Below are 26,885 nucleotides of genomic sequence, written 5' to 3'. Positions count from 1 at the left end.
AGTAGTGAAAGAGGAAACGTTTTTCCAGCGTCCAAAACAGCAGCTTTTTCTTTTATAACCACCATTAAATCTGTGAAACAGCTGGAGGTCCTTCATCAAGCACCTGATCAGCAAGTGTTAAGGTGAAGAAAAGAGAACTTTGTAGCTGCTCCATTCACCGCTGTTTGCTCACATGGCGAGAAACTGCATTACGGAAGTTAAAATATGCAGATAAACTGTTAATAAAAAAAAGTATTTCTTATCCGATTACTCGATTAATCGCTGGAATAATCGATAGAATACTCGATTACTAAAATAATCGTTTTATGCAGCCCTATTCAAGACTGTGTACAATCTTCCAGGAGTGGACATCCCAGCAAATTCACCCCAAGGTCAGACCGTGTAATGCTCAGAAAAACCACAAAAAGAACAAACAAAAAAAACAAGAGCTGCATCTCAGACTCTACAGGCATCAGTTAGCATGTTAAATGTTAAAGTTCAGCACAATTAGAAAAAGACTGAACAAGTATGGCTTGTTTGGAAGGATTGCCAGGAGAAAGCCTCCTCTCTCTCTAAAGAGAAGATGGCAGCATAGCTTAGATTTGTAAAGCTGCATCTGAACAAACCACAAGATTTCTGGAACAATGTCCTTTGGACAGATGAGACCAAAGTGGAGATGTCTGGCAATATTGCATGTTTGGAGACATGTTTGGAAAAAACTAAACACAGCATATCAGCACCAACACCTCACAAGCCACAGGACCTGGACACCTCGCAGTCAATGAGTGAACCACGAACTCCTCTGTATACAAACATATTCAAATGTGGGCGCATCTGTGCAGCAGCTAAAGCTTGGCCCGAACTGGGTCATGCAACAGGACACTAACAAAGCACGTATAAAAATATACATTTTCCCTCATTGAACAGAACCTGGTAGAATATAAGCTGCTGCTACCATCATAAAGTACCAGTACCACAAAGGGCACATGAAATACAATAAAAGAAGAACGCTCTACTAATTACCAGACATAAAGCAGATGTTGAACTGTGAGATGCGATGCTACTGTACTAACCAGAGAAGCATGCAAAGCCAAAGATGATTACATCTGTCAGAAAAGCTCTGAGTGGAACTCGTTTAACTAATAAACAAAAGTGAGTGAAGTTAGGCATAGCTGTGGACCACTGATTTCATTTAAAAAAAGCACAGAAAAGGAAACAGATGTAGAAAGAATAAAAACTTTTATTTACCTGATAGTCTGTTGTTCCATCCCAAAGCTGAGCAGATAACTGCCTTCCTCCAAACCAGCGCCCATTGAATGACAGAATACAGGCATCAGCTTGGTCAGGCTCCTTAAATGCAACTGATGCCACGCCATCAGGATGTCTCTGCAGCACAAACACAACCGCACATCAACTTTTTTAATGCCAAAAACTGAATTTCAACCAGGGCCTTGACACTGCAGTAATCAAACTCACATCAAAGAGGATGACCTTTTTGACCTCGCCAAACTTCTCACACTCAGTCCGCAGATCCTCACGATACTCATTCAGCACAAGTGGGTCTTCCTACAGAGACCATAGAGATTAACACACAATACAGTGTGTGTGTGTGTGTGTGTGTGTGTTCCTCTCTGCACCTCAAAGTCACTGGGATGGAACATATTCCTGATGATGACAACTTTTTCATGCCTCTTCCTCACTTCTCCTTTCTTCTCTGGCCTCCAGTCGAGCTGTCTACAAAACAAAACAAAGGCACTCAGGCAGAAGATAAAACTATGATGATTTGTCCCCTCCTATTCCAGAGGTGTTTCCACCAAGGAGTTTATTCCTGTAAATAATAAGAGAAACAGAAAAAGAACAAGAAATAGAATTTACTTCTGCTGCTGCTGTAGCTTCTTCTTATAATCTTTGTTTTTCTTCTTCTTCTTGCTGGCATCATACTGCCCCTTTAGCTCAAACCGTGCTGCTTCCACATGGAGTTTATATCCTCGGACCTCTGACTCATCAATCAGGCGTATAGCCAGTTCCACTGACTCCTTCTGCAGAGAACCACAAACAAACATACACTGTCATTTCACTAAAGAGTAAAGCAGCACTAAAAAATTGAAAGCAGGACACCAACTGCACCAATACTGAGTAAATACAAAAGTCAAACTTGTCTACCTGCTCAACAAGAGGGCAACAAATAATTTCTTATGTTGCTCCACGTCTTCTGTCATCACTATTATTAGGTGACAACATTTCAGTACTTGGCATCAGTTCTTGTGTGCCGTGTTAAAGTTTGCACACTTATCTAGTGGAGAGTCGCAACACTTGTGTTTGAAAAGTGTGTCTGTGGCATTGACTGGTCACACACACTTGTTGGTGGGACTGGGCAGACGGTGACTTACAGATGCTGAAAATGAGAGAAGCAGGACCGGCTAACCTTGAGATAGCAGCAAAGACCATCTCCCTTCAGATTTCCTTCTTTGTCTTTGTAGAGTTTGACCTTGTACTCCTCAGTGATGGGGTCCCGCATTACAATCCCACACTTGGACATCAACTCGACAAACTCCTCGGAGGTGATGTCAGGAGGCAGGCCTGAAAAGAAGAGCCCGAGAGAGAACGATAAGAGCGAGAGAATAAACAGAGTCATGTACTTTCTGGACTGCCGTCTCGTTGGCATTCAGAAAAAGAAAATGAAGGTGATACTAACCTGACACATAGATGTTTGTGTTTTTACTTTCATCAATATCAAACCATCCTACATGAAGAAAAAGAGGGGAAAATGATCAAAGGTAATATTTCCACTTAAGCTTAAAAAGTGTACATGAATGCTTAAAACTAGTCAGTAAATCAACATAATGACAGCAGTAGAATTTATTATTAGATTCATATTTGTGTGGGAGTTTGCCTGTGGATGCCAGTTTACCTGGTTCAGCTTTCCTCTTCTCCCCTTTCTGCTTGGCTTCTTTGGCTGACTGCTGGTCTGAGACTGAGTCTGGGGTGGGATCTACTGGTTTCTCCTTTTCTGATGGTTTTTCTGGTGGCTTGCTGTCTGGTCCAGGAGCTGCTGGCTTGGTGCTGCTCAAGGCGGCCTTGTTTGCATCTGGAGCTGCTTCCTGAGGAAACCCATAGTTGGACTGGTAGGCTGCGATGAAGTCCTCTGTTATCTAGAGAAACAAATCAAACCTACTTAACATTAACACAGAAACAAACTCTGACCAATTTTGAAACAACTAATAAAAGCTGTCATTTTTAACAGGTAAATAAGCCTGAGTAGATCTTCTATTAATTATAGATATAGATTGTTTTTTTAATCAAGATTGTACTGGATCCACACAAGATGATCACACATAAAATTAAAACCCATCTCAAATGACAGTTTGTGATTGACCTTTGATGTTTTTTCACTTTAATTTTACTAGTCAGAATTTTGAATGCTATTTAAAAGAAAAATATATAGATATATGTGCAATAGTTGGAACATTAACTGAAGTGGCGTCTTTACATATCAAAGGTGTCTGTAATCCAAACATATAAATATTTCACTGTAGTTCACACATGATGCACTTTGCAACGAAGTGTGGCATCTGATTGTTAATGTTAACAGTACAACCAAAGGCCCTAGCTCCACAGGTCAAAGTAATCCTCTGTACTGTACTAACATCTCTCCAACAACTGAAGCTTGGCCAGAATGGGTTCATGACACAGGACAATGATCCTAAGCACAGCAGCTAATCTACAACAGAATGGCTGAAAAAGAATCAAAGTGCTGCAGTGGCCCAGTCAAAGCCCAGACCTCAACTTGACTGAAATTCTGTGGTGGGACATTAAGAGAGTTGTGCATAAATGAATGCGTGCAAACCTCAGTGAACTAGAGCAATGCTGTGTAGAAGACTGGGCCAAAATTACTCCACAAAGATGTTAGAGCCTGATAAAGTTATACAGAAAATGATTATTTAAAATTACTGCTGCTGAAGGTGATTCTACAAGGTACTTTTTATTAAATAAATAATGACACGGTGCAATATGTCATGCAGTGTTGTTCACCTAAGGCTGTATTGACCTAATCTTAAGACCTGCTATTGACCAGGGTTTTTGAGTCCTTAGACTTGACCTTAGAAGTGACGGCACTTACAGTACAAAGTACAGCCACTTCAATGCAGACTAACACAAAACAACAAAAAAAAAGTCAGAAAAAAAATGTTAAACGCAGAGGCTGAGACCTTAAAATAGGAATATAAAACAGGAAAGAAAAGCAGACAGTCAAAGAAAGCTCATACTTTGGGAAACCAGGCCTTCTTTTCACGATCCCAGTCATACACAGTTCCATCCTCTGGATCAGTGTAGGTGTAGGGGTCTGAGCCATCTTCATTTCTCTGACCATAGAGCTCCTGCATTCGCAGCTGCTCCACAAACTCTTTGTTGGGATCAGATTCACCACTCATCTGCAACAAGAAAGTGACAAACTGGATTATCCAGTTCAAGCATATACAGGGATATTATGTGACAACCTTTGCACACCGAAGCAGCCTAATTTTAAAATCCTGCCTTGAAGTCTTGCAGAGATTTATGATTTGGCTATAATCCACCCATCCATCTGCAATTAACCAAACAATACCACCAACGTTATCGTCCTCTAACAGGTGAAAATGTCAGCCTGCTACTTTAGTCATTCATAATATGAAGGATAACAACCGACAGCAGATTCAGTGTGCGCTAAAACCTACTGCTCGTCTTCACAGAGGGGTTGTTGATCAGTTCAAATCAGGTTAATTTACTCATTCGTCTCTGCAACATTTGAATGTCTGTGATTAAAACTCATTAAGTGTGTTGATGTTAGCCAGCATGGCTAACGTTACCTTTCACAGCGATAGTCCAGGCACAGTGAGCTCTGGCTGGTGCGAAAGTTAACAATGCAGATTATCTTAGTCAGCCCCCCGCCACAGAGCCAACTTTGTGCTTTGAGTGAGTTTTAAATTGTTTTTATTTGTAAATGAAAGCTTTCGGCGCTGCCCGCTAACGTTTTGATTTACCCCCAGTTCGTGACAACGGCACTTAACAGAAGCACATCCGAGGTCACGTCCCTAGCGCGCATGCGTGGAAGAAAATGGAAAGGGGGCGTTCGATTCTTACTTTTGTTTCTACCTTTTTTAAATTAGAGCGGTTGCTGCTCAGCAAAACAAACGATTACTCCGCACGTAGTTTCTTAAAGCGGATTGAATCGAACACACGTCTTGTAGACTAACTAGTGCCGATAGTTAGCTGTTTGGCTAGTTCAATGCAGCTAACAGGTAAGTAATCAAATCTCTTGGGTTTGGCATGGCCGAGGGTAGCGGTAATGTTAACGTCAATCCGGCCAACCTCCCACCGGGAGATCCACAGCTCATCGCGATGATTGTGGAGCATCTGAAGAACCGGGGGCTTTTTGACGAGTTCCGCCGGGACTGTTTAGCCGACGTCGATACAAAGGTAGTCAACTAACGCTGCTTTGTTTGTGTTTATCTGTAGTGAACCTGACAGAAACCCAGTTAACCGTTTCAGTGCCACTTTAAGTGGCCTCACTCTAGCAGAGTGTTATTTTGGCTGCTACAGTATACTTTCCATGCGCAGTATACTGCGTAAGTGTGTGCTATTGCTGCATCTTTACCGCGCTGTCGTTGCTGCCAGCCTGCCTATCAGAACCTGCGACAGAAAGTGGACAACTTCGTCACGTCGCACCTGAGCACGCAGGAGTGGAACCCGTCCATCAACAAGAACCAGATGAGGAACGGACTGAGGCAAAGTGTTGTTCAGTGAGTGTTTCCTTTGAGATCGTTCGCATTCTTTCAGGTCTTGTTCACACTGAGAATTAAGCATATAAAATGTAGATCCTCTTATGTTTGCTGCACCCATCTAACTCTCACTGGGTTGTAATAATTGAATATAATAGTACTTTCCCATGCTGTGGAAATGTTTGGGAGTTGGAGTATGTCTCCACAGTCATTTTTTGTGTGATAATTTACAGCTGAAATGAGAAGTAGAAATAGTTTATTCATGCAACCTTGTATGTACTTTGATCCTGTACAGTATAAATAGGTTTTCTAATACCCAAGTCATGATGCAAACCAATACTACACCTACTACATACACATAGCTATGTAAAAGTCTTATATGTTGCCACCAAGCAGTCAGACTTTTCAATCCAGTCCTTGTACCTGACCATTTTCAGAGGAATGTTTTTGTTGTTTAAGTCACTTAACACTGATCTCTAAATCATTCAAGCATTAAAAAAAGAAGCACCTACCTCAAGGAATAAAGCAGTGTTCTGTCTGGTTCCACAGAAAATTTAATAAAGAACCTATTTTTTTTTATTGTATCTTTAGGCACTTTTATTACTAGCAGCTTGTTCACAAAAACACATCATTTGTTCGTATTTCTTTAGTTAAAATGCCAAAGATAACACAGTTTGTCAGGCATAAAATATTTTGCACCAACAAGCTAATTCGCAAAAAAACATTAGCTGAAAATGTGACATATCAGCATGGTGTGTAGTGTTTCCTTAAGGCTTAAGGAATGTGAGGAAACTGGACAAGTGGAGGACAAAAGAAATAGTAGGCCTAAAAACCTATCTGCAGCAGATGAACAGTATCTGAAAGTCATGTCCATAAGAAACAGGAAAAAATCCAGCGAAGACCTGACACAGGACCTGAGAGATCCAGCTGGTCTCAGTGGAAGGGTGGCTGCCAGGAAGCCGTTCTTAAGCATGATTGGTTCAAATAATTGTTAGCATGCAGGGTTCTAGCCAGTGATTGATCGCCCGGCACTATGCCAGAATTTCACTGGTTCACTATTGGAACTGATCACCCCAATTAGCAAGTGGGTGGGGCTATTAGCACTAGCAAGCAAAGAAGAGCTTTGAATGTCCTCCAGGAAGCCTAGAGAACTAATCCTGAAGACTACTTAAAGAAATTACAATAAAGCTTCCTCAGAGAGTTCAGGCTGTGCTGAAGGATAAAGGTGGATACACCAAATATTGACTTTCAAGCTCGTTAGAATTGTACAAATTCCCTCCTTGCCTTATATGCTGTATTTCCATGTACCTTTTCATGTTTGAATAAATCGCTGCACCTATTTCCAATTTTCCTAGCAAAATATAAAGAAATGAGGGGTGGCTCAAGACTTTTAAACAGAACTGTACATCATTCATTCATTCATTCATTTATTTATTTATTTTAAGATCAGGCATGCTGGAGTCTGGTGTGGACAGGATCATAACTCAGGTTGTGGACCCCAAGATGAACCACACTTTCCGGCCACACATAGAAACAGCCATCCATGATTTTCTGTCGGGGGACAGGAAGGAGGAAAGCACTTTGAACTCTACTCCATCTGAACAGACAGAACCACAAGAGGCTCCATCTGCCTCTGGCCCTAAAACCCCCTGAGGTGTGTTTAAAACCCAAAGCACAGCCTAAGGTCGACAGCACTTCAGAAATACTGCTAAGAAATGAGTACTCTCTCTCTCGCCACAGGCACGCAGGCTGGTCGGTCTTTAGGAGTCTACACATTTTGTATGGCTGCGTTAACCTTTTGAAAGGTGCAGCATCAGACGAGCAGACGATGAAGAGGAGGAGGAGGAGGCCATTTCCTGCCGCCAGTTTGCTGGATTAGTCAGGAGTGTGTCGCTGCCCTTTAGGGTGCACGAGGCTGCTGCAGGAAGGTGGTACAATGCTGAGCGGTGCACTGTCATGGCTCGAGTCTGGATAAAAACAGTGCATGTGTGGATTGTTAATTTTTTTCGGTACTGGCTTTTTTTATGTGTGTTAAAGCTTTTTTTTTTTTTTTTTTTTTTTTTTTTATATATATATATTTTGTAATACAGATCTGATCATTCAGTCGCTCAGTTTAAGCTGATAATGTAGACATTTTCCAGTAATTATGTTTCCTGTTAATATTTTAGACTTGCATACTGTGTATACACAGATTTTTATTTTGATTGGGAGGAAAACTCAATTATCGAAAAGCAATGCAATGAATAAACTTTGTGCGGTCTTACAGGCTGTAATTTTTCAGTTCACCATGTCAGGTTTTCATTTGGTGAATGTATTTAGAATAAAGTTTGTGCATCCCATGTGCTTAAATTAAAGACAGTTGCCATCTTGTCCCTCTTTGTCTTTTTTTTTTTTTTTTTTTTTACCTGCTTGTAGTTGCTCGGATTTCATTAGCTAATAACCAATATTTTAATATCAGTTTATGTCTGTAAAGAATTTGGCAGTGCACTCACCACTATCTGAAAGAGGAAACAATTAGGCATTTTAAAAGTGTTTTATGATGTAAAACCATCTTAATGATATCACTCCAAATGATTTACTGTGATGCCCGCTCTTACTCTGTGCATTTTTTTTCTATGTAGTAGAGAAAATAGCATTCTGCAGCCTTTTCCTGTGTAAAGACATCTAGTGTAAAGGCAACCTTAGCAGAGAATGAAATCCCACTCCCTTTGTCTGTGTTTTAGTCCAAACTCATGTTTGTTACAGCCACTTACAGCTGATACCCACGATGCTGGGTATCAGCTTTCTTTGTTAACTCTGGCTTTCTGCTTCAGGGTCTGTATGTGCTCACATAAAACAAGCTGTTTCACATGGCATTATGTTTTAAAATGCAAAATGGATTGGGGGGGCTGTTACCTCAAGTTATATATTTTTGGGGGGATGTGGCACAGTGGTTAGCAGTGTTGCCCCACAGCAAGAAGGTCCTAGGTTCATATCCAGTCCGGGGCCCTTCTCTGTGGAGTTTGCATGTTTTCCCCATGTCTGCAAGGTTCTTTTCAGGTACTCTGGCTTCCTCCCACAGGACATGCATGGGGTTAGGTTAATTGGTGATTCTAGGTGTGAATGATTTTCTCTATGTGACAACCCATTCAGTGCTGCTGTTAATTTCTAACATGACAACCATAGATTAGAGCTCTGGTGCTTTTGATGCATTTAAACATTTAAAATGTTACTCAGTGTGTTCAGGTCTTACCTTCTCCCAGTCTAATAAAGGAGACATGGATCTCAGAAATTTATTGTGTTAACTAAAAATCATTGGCGATAAATGCACTTCAATTCCAGCAGTGTAAAAAAAAAAAAAAAAAAAAAAAAACAGCAGCATTAGAACAACCCACCAAAACATTCATACAGTTTCTGCATCCACAGCTGTTATCTTGTGGTCTTAAACACAAGTGGTGTCCCTCTCTGGAATTCCTGTATTTACAATTTTCATAAAGGACCAGTTTGTAGAGAAGCCCTGTCACACTGAAGTCCTCAATAAACTCTGGATTTAACCCCAGTCAGTTGGCTTAGTGTGTGTGTGTGTGTGTGTGTGTGTGTGTGTGTGTGTGTGTGTGTGTGTGTGTGTGTGTGAGCAGCTTGTGTAATTTTATTGATTTAACTCCTTGTTTTTGGCAGAAAAGCGCAGAGGTTGTGATGTGTAACATTTAAAACTATATCATCCCTGAAACTGTTTAAGTTTTGTATCCTCTTATACAGACCAGACAATATACAAAAGTAAAGGAATGTGGTAAAGCTTCCTCCTTAGATCTGCTAGTGAATCTGATTTGTGTGGGCAAGGAGGCAGAAATGTGGAATGTTTGTCATGAGAGAGGACATTCAAGAAGGCCCTGTACATGCACTGTGTGCAGCGATGTGTATGCATTAGTGTTCTTTTGAGCATATGACTGTGTGTGTTTGCTGTTGGGGTGAAGGGTCATTGTGCAGGTAGTCACCACAGGTTGTGTGATGTTGTGTTGAAACAGGGTGAGGCTGAATCAGCTCTAAAAGTTGAGCTGATTAAGTCTTCCAACTTCCAAATATTAGCCCATGTTGGAGGACATCGTCCTAGTCTGGGCCCCTGCATGAGAACACACAAACATGTACTCTCCTTTTACCTTGACCTCCCACTACAACACACACACACAGTTACACAGTCAGCCACGCTCACTGAAGGCCACTTGGATGAAGTGAAGACGAAGCCAAGAAGGCAACAGTTGAGTAGTAGAGTCAGAGTAAGAGACATGAGGTATTTGTTTAGCTCGTGTGGAGGCTGATGAAGCTCCAGGACACGAGTCAGAACATTTAACCACAACAAATATGGTGCAGCATGATGATGGAAAAAAATACATCTGTGAATGATCTTTATTAAAGTTGTGCCATCTGAAATAATTACACATTACATTAATTTTTTGACATGCCTCATAGCATGGATACACATTGTGTATGTATGCGTGTGCACATACAGTTAGGCCCATAATTAGCTTGACAAAGGCACCATTTTTGTAGTTTTGCCTCTGTACACCACTACAGTGGATTTTAAATCAGTCAATGTGTAATTGAAGTGCAGACTTTCAGCTTTATTTTAAGCAGTTAAAAAAAAAAAGTATTTCATTAATTGTTTAGGAAGTACAGACATTTTTGTCCCATTTTCAGAGGCAGTTAACTGACAAGCAGTTTTATAGGTGAAGCCTGTTCCCTTGTTAATCCATGACAGATTCAGCGGATAAAAGATCTTGAGTTTATTCAGTGTTGAAGTTGTCTTTTATAGTTTTTCACTCCAATTTGAGACACAAAGAGTTGTCAGTACAAGTGTCAGAAGTCATCATTAGAATGAAAGAACTAAATAAGCCTATCAGAGAGTCATTAAAAACTTTAGGAGTAGCCAAATCAACAATCTGGTACATTTTTAAAAAGAAGGAATGAACTGCAGCGACACCAAAATTCAATTCAATTCAATTCAATTTTATTTGTATAGCGCCAAATCATAACAGTCGCCTCAAGGCACTTTGTATTGTAGGTAAAGACCCTACAATAATTACGGAGAAAACCCAACAGTCAAAACGACCCCCTATGAGCAAGCATTTGGTGACAGTGGAAAGGAAAAACTCCCTTTTAACAGGAAGAAACCTCCAGCAAAACCAGGCTCAGGGAGGGGCAGTCATCTGCCACAACAGGTTGGGGCTGAGGGGAGAGAGACAGAACAAAAGACATCCTGTGGAAGAGAGACAGAGATTAATAATAATTCATGATTAAATGCAGAGTGGGGTATAAACAGAGTAAAAAGAGGTGAATGAAAAAGAAATACTCAGTGCATCATGGGAACCCCCCAGCAGCCTAGGTCTATAGCAGCATAACTAAGGGATGGTTCAGGGTCACCTGATCCAGACCTAACTATAAGCTTGATCATAAAGGTGTTTTAAGCTTAATCTCAAAAATAGAGAGGGTGTCTGTCTCCTGAATCCAAACTGGGAGCTGGTTCCACAGAAGAGGCGCCTGAAAGCTGAAGGCTCTGCCTCCCATTCTACTCTCAAGTATCCTAGAAACCACAAGTAAGCCAGCAGTCTGAGAGCGTGATATGGGACTATGAGGTCTTTAAGATAAGATGGGGCCTGGTTATTCAAGACCTTGTGTGTGAGGAGAAGGATTTTTAATTCTATTCTGGATTTAACAGGGAGCCAATGAAGAGAAGCCAATATGGGAGAAATCTGCTCTCTCTTTCTAGTCCCTGTCTGTCAAAAGGCCTGAAAGACCACAGAAGGCAACTAAAGTGACAGAATTATTTCCAAGGTTAATAAAAGCAACTTCACAACATCTAACCAAGTCAAGAACACTCTTAAGGAGGTATGCATATCATTGTCAAAGTCTACAATCAAGAGACGCCTTCATGAATGGAAATGCAGAGGGTTTACAACAAGGTGCAAACCACACTGAAGAACAGGCCAAATTAGAATTTGCCATAAAACATCTGAAAGAGCCTGCACAGTTCTGGGGGAAAAAAGTTATTTGGACAAATGAAACTGAGATGAACTTGTACCAGAATGATGCGAGAAGAAAAGTAAATGTAAAAGAAGAAAAATGTACACATTCAGATACATGCCTATAGAAAGATGCCACTGCAGTAACGCTGATTATTTCACGTACGTTAACTCCAGAGATTCATGTGTCGCTATAATTCACTCCTTTAAATTGTATCGAGGCTTAAATGCAATTAAGGCCGTGACGGCTGTGAATGGCAGGCTATTCATCTGTGGACTTTAACTCACAACTGTTTAAACTCTATTGCAGCTTAAAGTTAATTAAGGGCATGACTGCACTGAATGACAGGTGGGTGCTGTTCTGTCTTGTCTGGTTGCACTCAAAAGCTCTGGAAGGGTTCAGCTTTTAAGGTTTTCTGTTACAGTTTTTTTTTTTCTCTCCTCCACCTTCCTGCTCAAATAACATAGCATAAAGTGGTATAGGGTGTGGTTATATTGAGTGATTTTACAAATATGAGCATTGGCAAAAATATCTAATTGATACCAGATACCACTGGTGGATTTAATTCTCTAGGGTCTCTCGCTAGTTGATCAAACATGAGTTGATGAGGAGAGTCTTGACTAAGTTTAGAATTGTCAGTTGCTCACAGGAGGCAACAAAAGTCTGTCAACCTGAGCAAACTTATTTATGTGGCCAAACTCTGCAGTTAAACACTAATTAGGCTTGTTGGGCAGGAGTGACCCAAATATGGTTTATAATTGAAATATGTAAGTAGCCCCAAATTAACGATTTAGCATTGCCTTCAGCTCCAGAAGTCTCCTTGTTGGTTGGTGCACCCCATTTAGAAACATTACCACCTTTGCTGGTGACTTGCTAACTACAGATGCTTGTAAAGTGTGTATTTTTAAGTCTCTTATGATGCCCCATAATTATATATTTAAATCATTTTATTCACAGGATAATAAATTTGTCACCACTAGAAGACTACAAATTTTTTTTTAATAACCTGGCATTAGGGTGACCAGATTCCTGCAAACTAAATGTGGGATAATGTGGGACACATTACTGGAAGATGGTTTGAAATTTTGATATATTTAACCTAAACAGACACACAAACTATGCAAGTATAGGTTGAACAGTGTGAAGGATAAAAATACTGTTTTTTTTTTTTTCCTGAAAAGCAGTTTTCACAACTTCTTGTAAATATAACTGGAAGCTAAGCTTGTTTTTAGGGTTGTATGCAATAGTTTTTGTGCACTTCTGTATTCCCACTTTGTTTTGCAGTAACCTCTAAAACTGTTAACTGCTTCTTCCACTTCTGTTTGCTCATTTTCTTTGGCTTTCAGCAGAGATACAGCCATAGATCAGCAAATCAAAACGTGGACACTGTCCCAACATGACTACTGTGCAGTCCCAGCAGCAGTCACACAACCTGGCAAACCTCCACAGCTTTTGAGAAATCTGTAAAGGACTAAGTAAATTATTTAGAGTGTTGAAGTGTCCCTGGATATTTTGTATAAGAATGCTGCGTGTTTACATAGAAGACCTTTTAGACTAATGATGTGGAAGAAACTGTAGGATTTACTAACAGTTTGGAAAACGTGGTCCTCTTCACATGTGCTGCTCTCTGCAGCGGCCCGGGCGCGTCTGACACGTTCAGCATTGCACGTCTCTGCTCCTCACAAGAACGCAGCTGCAAGCCGACACACACACACACACACACACACACACACACACACACACACACACACACACACACACACACACACACACACACACACACACACACACACACACACACACACACACACAAAGAGAATCTCGTGGAACAAGAGGCCTCTATAAGAACATTTTCATTTCTGGGGAGAGTTGATGGGAAATAAAGTGAATCCCACTTTCTTTTCTGTGTTCTCTCAGCGTGACCCTTCCATTTTTCGCCCGACCCCATCTCTGACCTCCGTGCATCTTACATTGTGTTTTGTTACATACAAACTAAATCACTACTTTTATCCACTTTTTTGTTAAAACTCTCCGATCTTCTGCTAGGGGTCTTCTTTGTCTCTCATCAATGATAAACCTTCAGCTCCACAAATGCTGCGCGATCTCGGCGCTGCGCTGTGATTGGTGGAGCCTCAAGCTCCAGCCTTCGTGAACGCGCTGCTCTCCTGCAGATCTATATATCTCAGTCTTGATTTCGTCGTCACAGTGTAAAGTTGATTAAAGGCTCTACGCTCCTGCTGCACGAACTTCTACCAAGAGCAGAAAACAGTGCAGCACAGACACTGAATTAACCTTAAACATGCCGGTGAACGCGTCCGCTGTTTTTCCTGTGTTTTTCCTGCTGCTGGTGTGTCATGTGCTGACCATCGATCCGCATGATGTCCCGGAGAAACAAGTGAGCCAGATCAAAAGACGCCTCTCTTTGCAGAGCACAGGTGAGCCTCCACTTGCCGGGCGCGTTTACTCCGTTTTAGAAGTTGCGTAATAACCGCATTCACGCGTTGGATAAAAATTGACAGAATGTGCAGGGCTTTCTCCTTGTAAGAAAAGTGTATATGATGTATATGATCGAAAGTGCTGGTTGATCCTGAAATAAGCTTGGGGAGCCATTGAGTTTGCGCTTTCTCCATTTAATCTCATTGTAAGAGAACCCGCTCAGCTGGGCGTTTGTTCGTGCGTTTATACCGGGTCGTGCCGGGCAGCAGTGCGCGCCTCTTTACCTTCACGCGCTGTTGGTGACTGTAATTTAATGCTCCGGTGGCTTGACTCTGGCCAAGCACATTCCCTCTGTACCCCCATTATCTAAGACCCCCAACAATATGCCATCTGTAAAGGGAAAACTGTTCAAAAAGGATTATTTCTAATAAAAGTTTGTATAAATGTAATAAATGTTTCATACACTTACAAATACAGGTTTCTGAAAAGTCTTCTATCTCTACGGTTGGACAGTGGATGTGTAGTGTTTTAACAGCACAGTAGCGCATAAGATTTGCCAAATGCACTTACCTCAGTTTGTATCACAGCTGGAAAGTTAATAGTGATGTCTCACCCTGTCTATTAGTAGAGATCCAGAGTTGCCTGCTGAGTTCAGGGGACGTTGGCTGTGGCATGTTTCAGTGTTTCAGCAACAACTCCTGTGATATCCAAGGGTTGCACCACATATGTCTCACTCTGCTGCACAACGCCGGGCGCTACGATTCACAGGTAAGGATAAGCATACAGGTCTGTGTCCATTTCACACATTCAGACTCAAAATAAACTAGTTTATTAAGTAATTTGTCCTGTGGGGCACTAACTAACAGGCTGAAGTGAAATTCAGAAGCTGCTTGGGGCAGGGTTGGAGAAGGCATAGCTGGATATGTGTTTTTATTTCATTTAATCCCTTCCATCATTGCACTCATTTGTGAGGAATGTTTGTTGTATAAGGAGCAGTGTATTGCTATGCGTGGCAGCACAGCTACAGAAGAGCGTGAGAGGGAAACTGAAAGGAGAGAACAGGAACATCCTGTCCACATTACTAGAATAGAAATGTATGAAAAAGTGATGCAGGCCTAATGTGTCTCCAGTATGAACGGGAACAGAAGATGATGTTCTTTAAGGATCTCTGAGTGAATGTAACTGATGCTACATGGATTAAAGGATAAAGTGTTTCTGAACATCTTCAATGCATCTTCCCATCCGGGTAGAAATGTTTCTTAACACGACAAAGATGATCATCCAGAAGAACTTTGTAGAGATTTGCAGTGATCATTTTCCCTAAGGGGATAAACTGACTCAATCCATGCCAGCAAAATACCCCCCATAGCATAGCAGAGCCACTGGATCCCCTCAATGTAGGGGGGGTCAGGCATTCAGGCTTGCACCGTTCTTTAAGTGTACACCACACACTCACAGGGGCACTCGAGAGTATTGATGACAATCTAACAAATCTCTTTAGGTCAGCACTGAATGTTTTTCTGTTTGTTTTTTTTTTTTACTTCTTAACTCTGAAATGTGCATTCATCTTTGTACATGCACAGCAGTCCTGTAATATGTGTGACTCAGACACCTAAGGAAGAGTCACTCTTCTGTATTTCCTCACATATTGCACTAATGCATGAGCGGCACTATCATCAAATGACCTTACTCCAGCTGGGCAGCTGGACAAATACACTGGCAATTGTCCAAGTTCACTTCAGTTTCACCCTCCCTCCAGCTGTCACGAAGAGGAAAACTATCTATAGCGACCAAACATTTTTTTGTACAGACTGTAAACATGTTCTGGTTTCGCTTTTTTTCTGCTATAAAAGTGGAGTTTTTAACACGGGAGTCTATGAAGATAGACTGGCTTTTAGAGCAAACCTCCAGTGGCTATTAGAGGAACTGCAGTTTGGAATTGTTTTATTAGTTTATGTATGTAAAAAGTACACAGAAAATAATTTAGGAAAAAAAAAAAATATATATATATATATATATATATATATATATATATATATATATATATATATATATATATATATATATATATATATATATAAAGTATTGCTTCAGATTTGCAGATTTAGTTTACATATTTGCCAAGGAGCGGGAAGAAGTGCACACTCATTTAATCTCACCTCTTCTCCATAAGTCATCAATTTTCTTTTTCAGCTTCCTTATTGATATAAACCTCAGTAACAACAATATACAGATAGAGACAAATTATTAGCATCCCTATGAAGTTTTTGTCAAGATTTTCCCAAATGCTTTTTTAACAGAGCAAGGGATTTTCATCCTAGCATTTCTAAACATTCTGGTTTTCTTCAGAAAGCAGAAATTATTTCGATTTGCACACAATAACAAAATTATTTCAGAAAAGAAAAAAAAAATTACCAGGGTCAATAGTATGAGCCCCCTGAAAAGGTTAACTTTCTCTTGAGCCGTAGCACAAACCACTGCTGTGCAAAGATGTGCTTTGACTTTGTAATGCTCAAAGCTTGTAAAATCAAGTTAAAACTGTGGTTATCTTCCAATTTACCAACAGTATCAAAACTTCAGCAGGAGTATAAGCTGCCATTTGAGAAAGCATCATACCCAAAACAAAAGAAATCAGTTCAGACTTGAGAAAAAGAATTGTTGATATTCACAAAACAGGAGACGGATAAAGTTATCACAGAACTTCCAAGTGTCACGAACTGGATTGAGGAGTATCAGCACGCCATGCAGAGGTAGGAAGCAAAACATTTCAAAACTTACATCTCCTTCTGTTCCTATTCCGAACAATGCTGATTTCCAGCCAGGATTACTTGATGCTGGCTTTAGGAAATGGATTCATAATGGCATTGATACTCTGACTTATTTCCTGATGTTACTGTCGTTTGAACAAATGAGTGAAAAACATGGCGTCCACAGACAGGATTTCTTTCACTATCTACAAATAAGACATTATAGATTTTTCTTTGTGCAGCCGGGCATTGGCTGTTTGTACCTTTCAATCCAGCTGTGTGGAAGCATCTGGATTTGTTTCATTTCTCAACCCATTCAGGTTCTTCTTTTATTGGTCACCTTTCTGTATATAAGACATTCACACAGTAACAAACAATACAGGATATCATTTATAAAATATCATTTATTAAAATATTAGACACATCTTGGAAAGTGATAAATTCACTCAAAGAATTGTTAAAAAAATCTCCTACCTACTTGAAATTTTATAACTCATGGAGTTCTCAACTCTTAATTTAAAGCTTCACTAATCCATCGTATTAGCACTTAATCAAATCTATAATTGAAACAGTGGGAAATTGATAGGGAATTACAGCTATGTTAATGTATGAGTTTTTTATTGGTTTTTGAACTGTTTATTTTATTGTAATTCATCAACCATCAGCGAATGAAGCGCTACCAGTTGTTTTAATCATTCCTCCTCTGAGTACTGGCTCAGGTCGAATTTGTCGCCTATTGGAATTTATCAGTTAGTTTTTCCAGTGTATAAATAGCATGTCTGAGCTGTGAATCCATTGTAAACAGATGTTTTTCAGCAGGTGAACCCTGTTCACACATCATTTACACTTAGGTCCACAAGTTTCTGGACAATTGCACATTTTTCTGTACTTTTGCATCCTTACGCGTCCACAGCACATTTCAAATCAAACAATCAAGATGTGACTGAAGTGCAGATTTTTAGCTTTAATTCAAGGGATTGAACAAAAGTATCACATTAACTGTTTAAGAATTACAACCCACTCCCGCTTAACATTAGTTGGCTGCAATTTGAGATGAACCCTCATTACTCAATGACAAAGTCATCAGATGAAAGATCTGGGGTTGATTCCAAGTGTTGAACCTGCATTTGGTATCTGTTCAATGGAGGTCTCAATACAAGGTCCAAAGAGATGTCAGTGCAAGTGAAGGAGGCCATCATTAGTCTGAAAAACCAAAATAAACCTCTCAGAGACACAGCAGAAACTTTAGGAATGGACAACTCAACAATCTGGTTCATTCTTAAAAAGAGTGGATGCACCTGCCAGCTCAGCAACACCAAAAGGCCTGAAACAGCACGGGCATGTATGGCTGTCAGTGGAACAAGGTCACTAGTATTTATTGATGATGTGACTGCTGATCGAAGCAGCAGGATGAATTGCAAAGTGTGTAGGGTTATACTGTCTGCACAGATTCAGACAAATGCTGCAAAACTCCTAAATTAAAGCTCAAAGTCTGCACTTCAATCACATCTTGATTGTTTGGTTTAATATCCAAAGTGGTGGTGTACAGAGGCAAAAATGTGTCTTTGTCCAAAAACATATGGACCTAACTGTTTTCTCAAAAAAACATTTTGTGATATTTTATAGCACACTGAGAAACATAGAAAAGGAGGAATCAGGAGTGATACACACATTCGTAGCCAGACTTGATACTATGATTTCACATTTTTCTAGCACTTTTTTGCATAGCACCGTTCATACAACTTAGACCAACTCAAAGTACTTTATAGATGACTGACAAACTGATAAATCAAATGTAAATATAAATAATAATGTATCAATAAAGTAATAATAGAATAGAAGTAAATCTCTGGAGCTTGAAAAAGGAGACTGAACTTGAATTGGACTTTCAATTTAAAACACGACTGCAATAAAATAAATGTTTCCGTGAAAGAAATAATGTGCAGGCTGCCCACAAACATCCACTGACTCTCCTCCTTTTCCTCGCAGGGCAAATCATTTGTGAAGGATGCCTTGCGTTGCATGGCAGTGGGGCTGCGGCAGCGTTTCAGCTGTGTGAGCCGGCGGTGCTCAGCCGTAAAAGAGATGGTGTGTATGCTGCAGAGGGAGTGCTACACTAAACACCAGCTCTGCCTGGCACTGCGGGATCACATAGACACCATGGGCAACCTGGTCCAGTTCCACCTAATGTTTCCCCCAGGGTGAGAAACACAAACACACACAAAATTAACCAGTAAGTAGCACCAGTAAGAACTAAAAATCTGGTGGAAGGGGCAGTGGAATCGGTGGGTTGTGAACTGCTGCATGTGTTCCCAGTAATGAATTTCTAATCTACTGCACCACCTGTATTACACACAGGGGTGCCCTATTTTATTTTTCAATGTCTTTTTTTTTTTTTTTTATTAAATTAAGTAAGTAATGTATGTATGTCCTATTTATCATATTTAGCTAGATTAGCAAAGCACCCCACTTCTCTATACGACAAACCATCAGGAGAAAGTCTGACCTCATCACACACTTTGAATGACAGCCACTTTGTTTCCTGAATGAAGCAGAAACACATAATAAAAACAAAACAAAATTTCAAGAAAATACAGAAATAAACAAGTTTGTGGAAATGAACAGGGTGAGAAATACAAAAGGGTAAATCAAACAGAAATAAATGTACTAATGATTTAATCATTAATTAACATGATTTAATTAATAGCTAAAATGGAAAAAAGAATAAAACAGGAGCATGTTTTGCTGCATCTTATGAAATTACTAATGCTAAAATATCCATCCATCCATCCTACAAAATGAATATAATTGTATGTAACTGATGGCATGGTAATTCAATTTATTGAGTCATTTATTTTTGTCATTTTATTTTTGATTTTGGGAGTTGCAGTCCTCTCATAGGGTTGTGGTATTGAGCATTCTGCCTTCAAAGCAGGTGCCAGTATCCTTAATGCTGCAGTCACTTAGTGAGTGACTGTTTTACTAAATGTACATTTGGACAAAACAGCCAAATGTATTTTTCTAAGCCTGATGCATTCGCTTCCTACCAGGCCATACGTGGAGCTGATGAACTTCCTGCTGAAGTGTGGAGACGCGGTCAGAACGTGGGTTGGACTCCGGTTGCGTGGGCAATGCGAGCAATACTGGGGACCGCTGTGCAGCAACTTCGCCGGCAACTGCCCCTTCTGCTTGTCTGATACCCTCCATCAAAACACTTCTCCATCAACCAGTGTCCCCTGGCCTATCACTGCCGGGGGACCCCTGCAGCAGCCAACCAGAGGGGCAAAACCAGAAGACAGGAGCAGGCTCAGGCAGACAGACAACACAACTGAATCTGGTCCAGTTGTATCTGAGAAATCCAGCATCACTGCTCCATAGACAGACAGGCAAGTTATAGATAGGTGCAAACAGGGTAGGAAAAATACTATTATATTAGTAGTAGTGGCTCAAAGTATTCCATATAGTAATGCTGATGAATGCAATGCAACATAACTTATTCAATCTGTTGGGCATTTGTGCTACATTAAGGATGAAAAACAATTATCTACCTCACTTCAGCATCACAGTAAATCACTGCAGCTCAGCAGTGGGCACAGACACACACACACACACATGTAAACACAACAGGAATCTGTAGATCAAGTGCAGCTCAAAGTCAGACTTTTACCCATTTACAAACCCAATTCCAAAAAAGTTTGGATGTTGTGTAAAATGCAAATCTCATAAACCCATATTGTATTAAATATGATCAACCAGACATTTTACCATTTCACAAAAAATATTAGCTCATTTCGAATTCGATGGCAACAGCACATCTCAAAAAAGCCGGGATGATGGCAACAAAAAGCTGGAAAAGTAAGTGGTACTAAAAAGAAACTGCTGGATCAACATTTTGGAACTGATGAAGTTAACTGGCAACAGGTCAGAAACATGACTGGGCATAAAAAGAGGCAGAGTTTCCCAGAAGTAAAGGTGGGCAGAGGTTCACCAATCAGCAAAAAAAAAAAAAAAAAAATTGCAGAACAATTTCAGAATAATGTTCCTCAATATAAAATTGTGAAGACATCTACAGTACATGTTCTCAAAAGATTCTGAGTATCTGGAGAAATGTCGGTGCACAACGGACAAGGTTGAAAACACGGATCCCCGTGATCTTCGGGCCCTCAGGCAACAATACAGTAAAAACAGGTGTGATTCTATTATGGAAACCACTGCATGGATACAGGTTTTAGTGCTTCCATTCAGATAGTCTTTTTCAGGGAACGCTTTGCATATTTCAGCAAGATAATGTTAAACTTACACTGAATCTATTATAGCAGCATGGCTTTGTAGTTGAAGAGTCCGGGTGCTGAACTGGCCTGCCCACAGTCCAGACCTTTCACCAACTGAAAACATTTGGAGCGTCAAACAAGCAATACAACAAAGAAGACCCAGGACTGTTGAACAACCAGAATCTTATGAGACAAGAATGGGACATTACACAGCATCCCATTCTTTTTGGAATTGGGAGTTGTAAATCCGCTTTTGTATTTATGAGGACTATCGTATTGTGTACCGTATAGTTGGTGCAGCACAAGGTGCAACGTGGTAAACAGACGGGGTGCAATGCGCACAAAAAGAAGCGCTCACTGGTTAATCTGTGTGACAAATATATATTTTTAATGTCCTATTTGTTCACATTTCATACAGACCCTTGGTGTCAAGAATATTTTGTACATTTTTATTTAAATGGATCATAAAAACTCCGCTGTGAACAGTTTGTATTTGAATGTGATTAAACCGCAGTGACACTGATGGACAGAGAGAAATCTGTTAATTGAATCAGTTCTGTCCTGTTAAACAGGTCTGCTCACCAACAGTGCTGCAGTTCAGACTGTGATACTTTGGGTTTTCAGACGTCATCGGATCAGTAGTCTGGAAGTCTGACTGGAAGGAAGGCGCAAAGTAAACTCATCAGTAACAACAGCATTTGATGCAAATATACTGTACATACACCACACACTGATCTCTCTTGAACACATTCACAAATTATAACAAAAAAGTAAACAAAGGTTGTTGCATATTGCAACCTTGACCCTGGATAGTTCTGAATTAAAGGTGCAATATGTAGAATACTGGACTCTAGGAAGGTAAGCAGTTTTCTTTCGTTTTGGGGTTTTTTTTTGGAAACAGCACATCAGAGCTTTGATTCTACAGCTTAAGTCAGACAGTACTACAGCACAGACACCAACCATGAATCAACAGGAGGACGAGTTGGAATCACGTTACAGAAACATATTTTCAGGACCATAGAAGCTGCAGCTGAATTCAGACACGATCAATAATTTTGTTGGGGGTTTAAGGAAAATCCACAGGAAGTGAATATTTGAATAAGAACATTTTTATCTCATGCAGCTCACCCATTTGCATGGAATTTGTGTGTAATCGCGCCAGTTACGAGGAAGCATATGTGCAGCAATAAGATGGCTAAAACAAATCTCCAGTGGACCCTTGCGAAGAGTTTGTTTTACTCACTGACTGCCAACCCTTCAACGTGACTGACACGAGGACAGAATCACAGATTTATTAAAATAAAAATATTCCCTCTGGGCAGCTCTACTTTTTCTGCCTTTCATGTTGGACTGAGGCAAGACAATCATGATGGTCAGTAGGTGCCAGTCTTACTGCATTATTATACCTTCAGTATGCTTCAAAGTGCCTTACACACGATAATCACACTAAATTTGGCAAATGTGTCTGAGCTTTTATGCACTCTACATTTACTTCACTTCTCATATAAATATGTGAATTTCCTCGAGCTCAGGCTGTCTGAAAGTGAGAACCATCATCCAAAATAGTAGAAAAGGTCACATTAAGACAGCAGAGTCACTCAAAAACCAGAGAGTCCTTGATGTAATGCCAGGGAGGGAGTGTGTAGCATCAAGGGAAAGGCTGAAACAGCAGACTTTAGATCCCGACTTCAACTGTGACCATTTGCAACAAGTATTGAGATGTTTGACTTCAAAGTCCAAAAACACATTGTATAACCACATCTGTTTGAGGCACGCTGTGGCTTTTAATGTTTTGTATGAAAGTCCGAATGCCTGTTTTACTCACTTTGCTCCTTTCATATCAGCTGAAGTTGATCCTGAGATTCACAGCCATTTTCTAGCCCTTCATATTGCATATTAAGTGTAGAAAGTGACAGGTCCAGTTTCAGTGCTGCTTCCAAGAGTCCATGTGGTTTGAGAGTCTACTCCATACCTCCTAAAATTCATTGTGGTGACGCCTTGCAAGCGAACAGAGACCCAGCCGTTTGGCTAAATGAAGGGGAAGAGACGTTTCTTGAGGATGTAGAGGACAGTAGCGAAGAAGAGGGCTAGTGCAAGGAAGATGAGCAACTTGTCTGTCAGTTCCCGCCGGTTGTACTTCAGGATCAGCTTCCTCCCCAGGTGAATGGTTCCTGTCATGTTTTTAAACTCCTCATTGGTTTCCTGCACCGTCCTGGAGGAGGTGGCTGAACGAGAAGAAAGAATTAAAGGCATTAAAAGGTTCAGGAGGTCAAGAAGATGGATTAGGAAATGCTGATGAGACATTGAAACATACAATTAGATTTTTACCTATAGTTCCAATGGTGTCCTCGCTCTGCTTCACCTGTTCAGCCATCATCCTGCTGATAGACATCAGACTCTCTGTGATGTTGCTGCTGGTTTCCACTAAACTTTCCTTGGTTGCCTTCCTGAGACAAAAACACGCAGAGCAGAGGAGGCGATGTATCACTGATGGGTCCTAAACCCAGAAGGGTAACAGTAACCTGTTTAATTTATTATCAGATTATTTTAAAGTGATTTATTGAAGCCAAGAAAGAATCTTTTTCTCATGAAGCAGTTTTCCTGTTTCTACCAACAGTACAACTTACTACTCTATTTATGAATTTATTTTTTAAATCATCTGTGCAAGTACATTTTTAAAAAGTCTTATTAAATAATCATTCATCGTGCCATTTTAAAGCTCAGACATTATGTTACAAAAGCTGGTTTATAACAGTTGAAATGTTGGGGAAAATGTTTGTATGGATTTACAGATGTTAACAAGTGATTATCAGACTGGCCGTTGTTCTGACAGGTGTCACGCTGTGACTCATCTGATAACACTTCATAAGCATAAACGCAGATATGTGTAAAACAGAAATATCATTGACATGGTGTAGTCTAGGCTTAAAAACAGGAAGAAAAGAGTGGCTAACTAATAATTACAGGAACCAGGGGAGAGAAGTTACTGACAGAAACACCACAGAAAGTATTAACAATGAAAAATCAGTGCATGTATCATTAAATCCCTCCCTTTTTGCTGCAGATATTCAAAAAACAATGTGATGCCAATTATAAAAGTTCAAACTGGTTATCAGTGGCTCTAACATGGTGATGGAGACCAGATTAACACAATTAGATTAACGCATTAAAATTTATCATTTCAGTCTAACTCAGTCACATCTGAACTTGGGCTGTCATTAAATCAGGACCACATCGTTCACAATAACGATATTGTTACACTTGTTGGACTGCTGGACCGAGAAAAAGCAACCTGATGAAGCAAAGATCTACAGCAGCTAGTTTCTGTCACTGCTGTAGTGTTAACAGAAACAAAATCACTCTCAACAGCATAATTGCTGGCAGTGTATTATGTATAATGTTACTATATGTGTATTATTTTTATCGTCTACAGTGTTAATTAATCTAATTCATGTGAATGTGCAGGGGAAAGCCTTGGTTAACTTAGCAAGCTGATAACCAGCTTCATGTGACCCTTTATTCTGACTGCCACTGTTAGGTGAAGTGAATCCAGACAACAGCAAGATACCCTGGGTATGTTGAACTCGCTTCACTAGCATAGGGCTCTGTTAGCACAGCCTCAGTACAAACCATACTCACCTCTGTCTGGTGTTGTGGTGTTCTCCACCACACAGCAGCTCGTCCTTCTCCATATTGTCTATGGCCAGTTTACATGCCAGGTTAGCTTTCCTCCATGCTGTCTGATTACTGAAGTAAACAGACAAGAAAAATCAACCAATTTAGAGATTTCTGTTTTAGTTTTCTTCATCTTATCTGCCCACTTGTGTCTGCGTTAGTTTTATGTGCTGCTAAAGCCTTTTAAGAGCTTCAGCAATATGACGCTGCTTCCAAGATTCATGACATACTACATACATATCAAATTAGAGGTACTCCAATTAATCAGTGTCACTGACACCAACTACCAGCTCACACTATCAGAATAGCAGAACAGGAACCAACGACAGTGACAAGTTCTGTATCATAACACTGAGACAGTTGAGAGGCAGATGATTCAATGGGGAAAATAAAGCAATTGGTGCCACACAAGCTTATTTTTAGGTGTGTCTGTGTGTATAGACTGTATAGACACCTCAGCATCTGCTTCCACTGACTTTCTGACTCAGCCTGGATGCCCAGTCTGTCTGACTCTTTGTCCTGCTCTTTGGCCATCTGCTCCAGATCCTGGGGAAAAACAACAACAACAACAACATGGCATCACATTACACACATCCAATTTTAAGCAAAAAATAAATAGTCAGATACAACACAGTACGGGTGTGTAGCTGAGGACTGACCTGAATTCTGAGCCTCAGCTTGTTGAATTTCTCTTTGACCTGAGAGTTGAGCTCCATGAGAGAAGACTGAGGTCCAGGACAATCCCTTATATCCTACAGAAAACACACACACACATAAACTGAGTTAAATATAATGTACTAATCATTAGATTGTGTTTAGTAATACTGTATGTATCCCTGTAGCACAGGGATAGTGCCTGACAGGGCTGAGTAGTCATGGTTTACATGTAATGCCCTTTGTCATTGATTCTGAACATAATTTCTAAGTGCAGCCAAGAAGAGGAGGGACTCAAATTCAGTGGCCTCAGGATCTCATCTCTGCTTTTTGATGATGTGGTTCTGTTGGATTCATCAAGCAATGACCTCAAAGGTCACACCGGAGCCATTTACAGCCGAGTGTGAGGCGGCTGTGATGAGAATTAGCACCTCTATGGTGCCCACTCTGCCTTGGGGATGAGTTGCTTCCCCAAGGGGAGGAGTTTAAAGCAACTCAGTGTCTTGTTCACCAGTGGGCGGAAGGTGGAGCAGGAGATGTGCCCTCACCTGTCGGTAGATGAGATCGCGAATACAAGCGGCAGAAATGGGCTTCCCCAGGGTGAGGGACTCAGAAGCGCTGCTCAACAAGACCCAGCGCCTCCTAGGTGATGTGTTTCAGGCATATCAACAGGTAGGAAGTCGCTGGGGGCAGCCGCAATCACTTTTTGGCAAAGTAACTTCTATATATGCTTTATTTATCCAGGTTAAAAGTATATTTGAGATTAAAAATGTATTTTTCAAGCGAGATCTGGCCAGGAATTGAATTGCAGCAAATACAACACAAGAGTTATATAAATATATTTTAAGTGGCCAGAAAGGATCGCTTTGGCTGCAAATATATAGAATTATATCACAGTAAAAGTAAAGAAACAGTGTTTCAAAATATTGTTCCAATAACATCTGATACTAAATTTTTTCTCTCACGCTAAATTAGTTATTATTAGAAACAAAAAATAAATAAATAAAAGAGTTTAACCGATTAGTCAATTATTAAAACTGTCTATCAACTGTCCGGTGAATGAGCTGTTGCGTAATTAAACTCAATAATAAAGATCAGAGAGTTTGTGTTTCTTTCTGCAGAGCTAACGTTAGCTGAGGTTTAATTTCAAGACCTGTTGTGCGCATATTCGGCCACCTCTCCAGAGTTCATGCCGACAGTTCAGAAACGGCTTCCGATTAACGCGCAAACAAGGCACGGGTTCTTCAGTTCTTACCTGAATGAGAGCTTTAATTTCCAGATCATATTTTATAATTTCTTGTCCGCAAATTCGGACGTGCACATCCGCCGAAGACGCCATTGTTGTTTTTATACGGCAAGCTGGAGGCCCA

The 26,885-nt window shown here is 40.3% G+C and overlaps 3 protein-coding genes across 4 annotated transcripts in view; 1 reads left to right on the top strand and 2 right to left on the bottom strand.

Annotated features, from left to right (window-relative positions):
• htatsf1 (HIV-1 Tat specific factor 1) overlaps nt 1-5,679 on the bottom strand; it is a 7,597-nt gene extending 1,918 nt beyond the window's left edge. Inside the window, exons 1-9 of one of the 2 annotated variants that reach the window (XM_030746047.1) lie at nt 5,612-5,679; nt 4,245-4,409; nt 2,891-3,131; nt 2,675-2,722; nt 2,405-2,559; nt 1,855-2,018; nt 1,617-1,713; nt 1,456-1,545; nt 1,228-1,365 (exon numbers count right to left, since the gene is read on the bottom strand). In XM_030746047.1, the coding sequence (XP_030601907.1) occupies nt 1,228-1,365; nt 1,456-1,545; nt 1,617-1,713; nt 1,855-2,018; nt 2,405-2,559; nt 2,675-2,722; nt 2,891-3,131; nt 4,245-4,409 (1,098 nt within the window). In that variant the 5' untranslated portion in view covers nt 5,612-5,679. Of the gene's footprint in view, nt 1-1,227; nt 1,366-1,455; nt 1,546-1,616; nt 1,714-1,854; nt 2,019-2,404; nt 2,560-2,674; nt 2,723-2,890; nt 3,132-4,244; nt 4,410-4,823; nt 5,044-5,611 lie in introns of those variants that run through there. The other variant, XM_030746046.1, reaches the window with a different exon arrangement.
• On the top strand, nt 5,073-21,669 carry bod1 (biorientation of chromosomes in cell division 1). Its single transcript, XM_030746274.1, has 8 exons — nt 5,073-5,433; nt 5,632-5,756; nt 7,181-7,387; nt 7,541-7,663; nt 13,956-14,167; nt 14,794-14,936; nt 18,905-19,116; nt 19,966-21,669. The coding sequence occupies exons 1-8, from the start codon at nt 5,284-5,286 to the stop codon at nt 20,291-20,293; spliced, it is 1,500 nt and encodes a 499-aa protein (XP_030602134.1). The 5' UTR covers nt 5,073-5,283; the 3' UTR covers nt 20,294-21,669.
• bnip1b (BCL2 interacting protein 1b) lies at nt 21,564-26,885 on the bottom strand. Its single transcript, XM_030746048.1, has 6 exons — nt 26,771-26,885; nt 25,521-25,613; nt 25,316-25,407; nt 24,826-24,933; nt 23,515-23,633; nt 21,564-23,411 (listed from the first exon to the last, which is right to left on the bottom strand). The coding sequence occupies exons 1-6, from the start codon at nt 26,852-26,854 to the stop codon at nt 23,215-23,217; spliced, it is 693 nt and encodes a 230-aa protein (XP_030601908.1). The 5' UTR covers nt 26,855-26,885; the 3' UTR covers nt 21,564-23,214.

The sequence above is a fragment of the Archocentrus centrarchus genome, chromosome 14 (assembly GCF_007364275.1).
Source record: "Archocentrus centrarchus isolate MPI-CPG fArcCen1 chromosome 14, fArcCen1, whole genome shotgun sequence".
Lineage (NCBI taxonomy): Eukaryota > Metazoa > Chordata > Actinopteri > Cichliformes > Cichlidae > Archocentrus > Archocentrus centrarchus.
This window is presented reverse-complemented; position numbering and strand designations above follow the sequence as displayed.

What these genes read in the sequence shown, in the direction of transcription:
- bod1 (XM_030746274.1), top strand. Translation starts at nt 5,284, where the DNA reads ATGGCCGAGGGTAGCGGTAATGTTAACGTCAATCCGGCCAACCTCCCA. An exon ending in CCTCTCTTTGCAGAGCACAG is followed by an intron (nt 14,168 to 14,793) that starts GTGAGCCTCCAC and finishes CCTGTCTATTAG; the next exon opens with TAGAGATCCAGAGTTGCCTG. An exon ending in CCGGGCGCTACGATTCACAG is followed by an intron (nt 14,937 to 18,904) that starts GTAAGGATAAGC and finishes TTTTCCTCGCAG; the next exon opens with GGCAAATCATTTGTGAAGGA.
- bnip1b (XM_030746048.1), bottom strand. Translation starts at nt 26,854, where the DNA reads ATGGCGTCTTCGGCGGATGTGCACGTCCGAATTTGCGGACAAGAAATT. An exon ending in AGCTGAGGCTCAGAATTCAG is followed by an intron (nt 25,408 to 25,520) that starts GTCAGTCCTCAG and finishes GTTTTTCCCCAG; the next exon opens with GATCTGGAGCAGATGGCCAA. An exon ending in CAGTGGAAGCAGATGCTGAG is followed by an intron (nt 24,934 to 25,315) that starts GTGTCTATACAG and finishes TGTTTACTTCAG; the next exon opens with TAATCAGACAGCATGGAGGA.